At 32.5% G+C, this 1,150-nt stretch overlaps 1 protein-coding gene across 1 annotated transcript in view; it reads left to right on the top strand.

The window, feature by feature from the left end:
• Positions 1-1,063, top strand: part of mycbpap (mycbp associated protein) — a gene marked incomplete at its 5' end in the record, with an annotated part of 32,949 nt that extends 31,886 nt beyond the window's left edge. Inside the window, 2 exon segments of the mRNA XM_014021301.1 lie at positions 508-583; positions 685-1,063. Of these exon segments, the coding sequence (XP_013876755.1) occupies positions 508-576 (69 nt within the window).
• Positions 1,064-1,150: the final 87 nt, after the last annotated feature.

The following is a 1,150-nucleotide window of genomic DNA, read 5'->3' as shown; positions in this document are numbered from 1 at the left end:
TTTTTTTAAAAAAAAAGGAAGAAGTAGAAAGTTGTTATTCCTATTTAATTCTGAGTTGTTATTACTTAAAAAATACTATCCTGATAAATTGTGTCTCCTGGATAGAGTCAATTTAACAGTGGTTGGATGAGAAGTATAAATATATATCATTCTGACACCATATTATTTTGTACACAACCCATCACAGCTGCACTCCGTTAGAAAATATATTTTTTGGAGAAGTCATCTCCCAATAAATGTCATTGTGTAAAATCTAACAGCTCACTTTTACTCAGTACTTTTACTTTCAATACTTAAGTAGGTTTTGTGTCAGAAATTTACTTTTGATACTTAAGTACAAAACGTATCAGACACTTTAAAACTTTTACTCAAGTAATATTTTTAAGGAAGACTTTAACGTTTACCAGAGTATTTTTATGATAAAATACTTGTACTTTTCCTCAAGTATCACTTTGATGTACTTTATACAACACTGAGTGTWGATACATTTCTTTGTTTTTCTGTCAGGTTTACACTCTGGAGAGGGAGTTGAAGGACAACTTGGATGCCATAATGAAGGACATAAACTATGAATAGATGTCAGGTAAGCTTAATAACTGGCTGGAAGATCAATCTGATTTTTTTTAACAAAGTCTGAATAACGGTCTGTTTGTCCCGTTCTGTTTACACCTCTAAACCAAGCAGATGCTGCTGAGTTCAGTGCTGACAAAGCATCAGAAACGCCCCCGTCACCTCCTCTCTTCTGTCCCTGACAGCTGTCGAACCAAAAACTGATGTGCTGCCAAAAAATGTTCAGAATTAATGTGTTTTTCACAGTGAGAGCTGCCATTTGTTTTCTTTGCTTTAGTTCTTGCATTTTAACATTACCAGCTCTTAAACAAGTTTATTTGTTAATTAATATTACTACAAGGGTGTTTTCAACAAGATTAACACCTAGTTTATTGGTTTAAAAAGTTGTAAGTGCCAGAGAGCACTGGTTATAATACACAAAAAGATGTGCAGTGTTTATGTATTTCTTTTTTTGTGTCACTTCAGTAGAAAACGAAACCAAATATTAGTTTATTTAGTTTATTTATTTCTTCAGACAGAGAGAAAAACAGAGAGAGAAGTAATTAGAAAGATAGAAAGATTGAAATAGCGATTAGGATTT

This window comes from Austrofundulus limnaeus, unplaced genomic scaffold (assembly GCF_001266775.1).
Source record: "Austrofundulus limnaeus strain Quisiro unplaced genomic scaffold, Austrofundulus_limnaeus-1.0 Scaffold286, whole genome shotgun sequence".
In the NCBI taxonomy this organism is placed as follows: Eukaryota; Metazoa; Chordata; class Actinopteri; order Cyprinodontiformes; family Rivulidae; genus Austrofundulus; species Austrofundulus limnaeus.
This window is presented reverse-complemented; position numbering and strand designations above follow the sequence as displayed.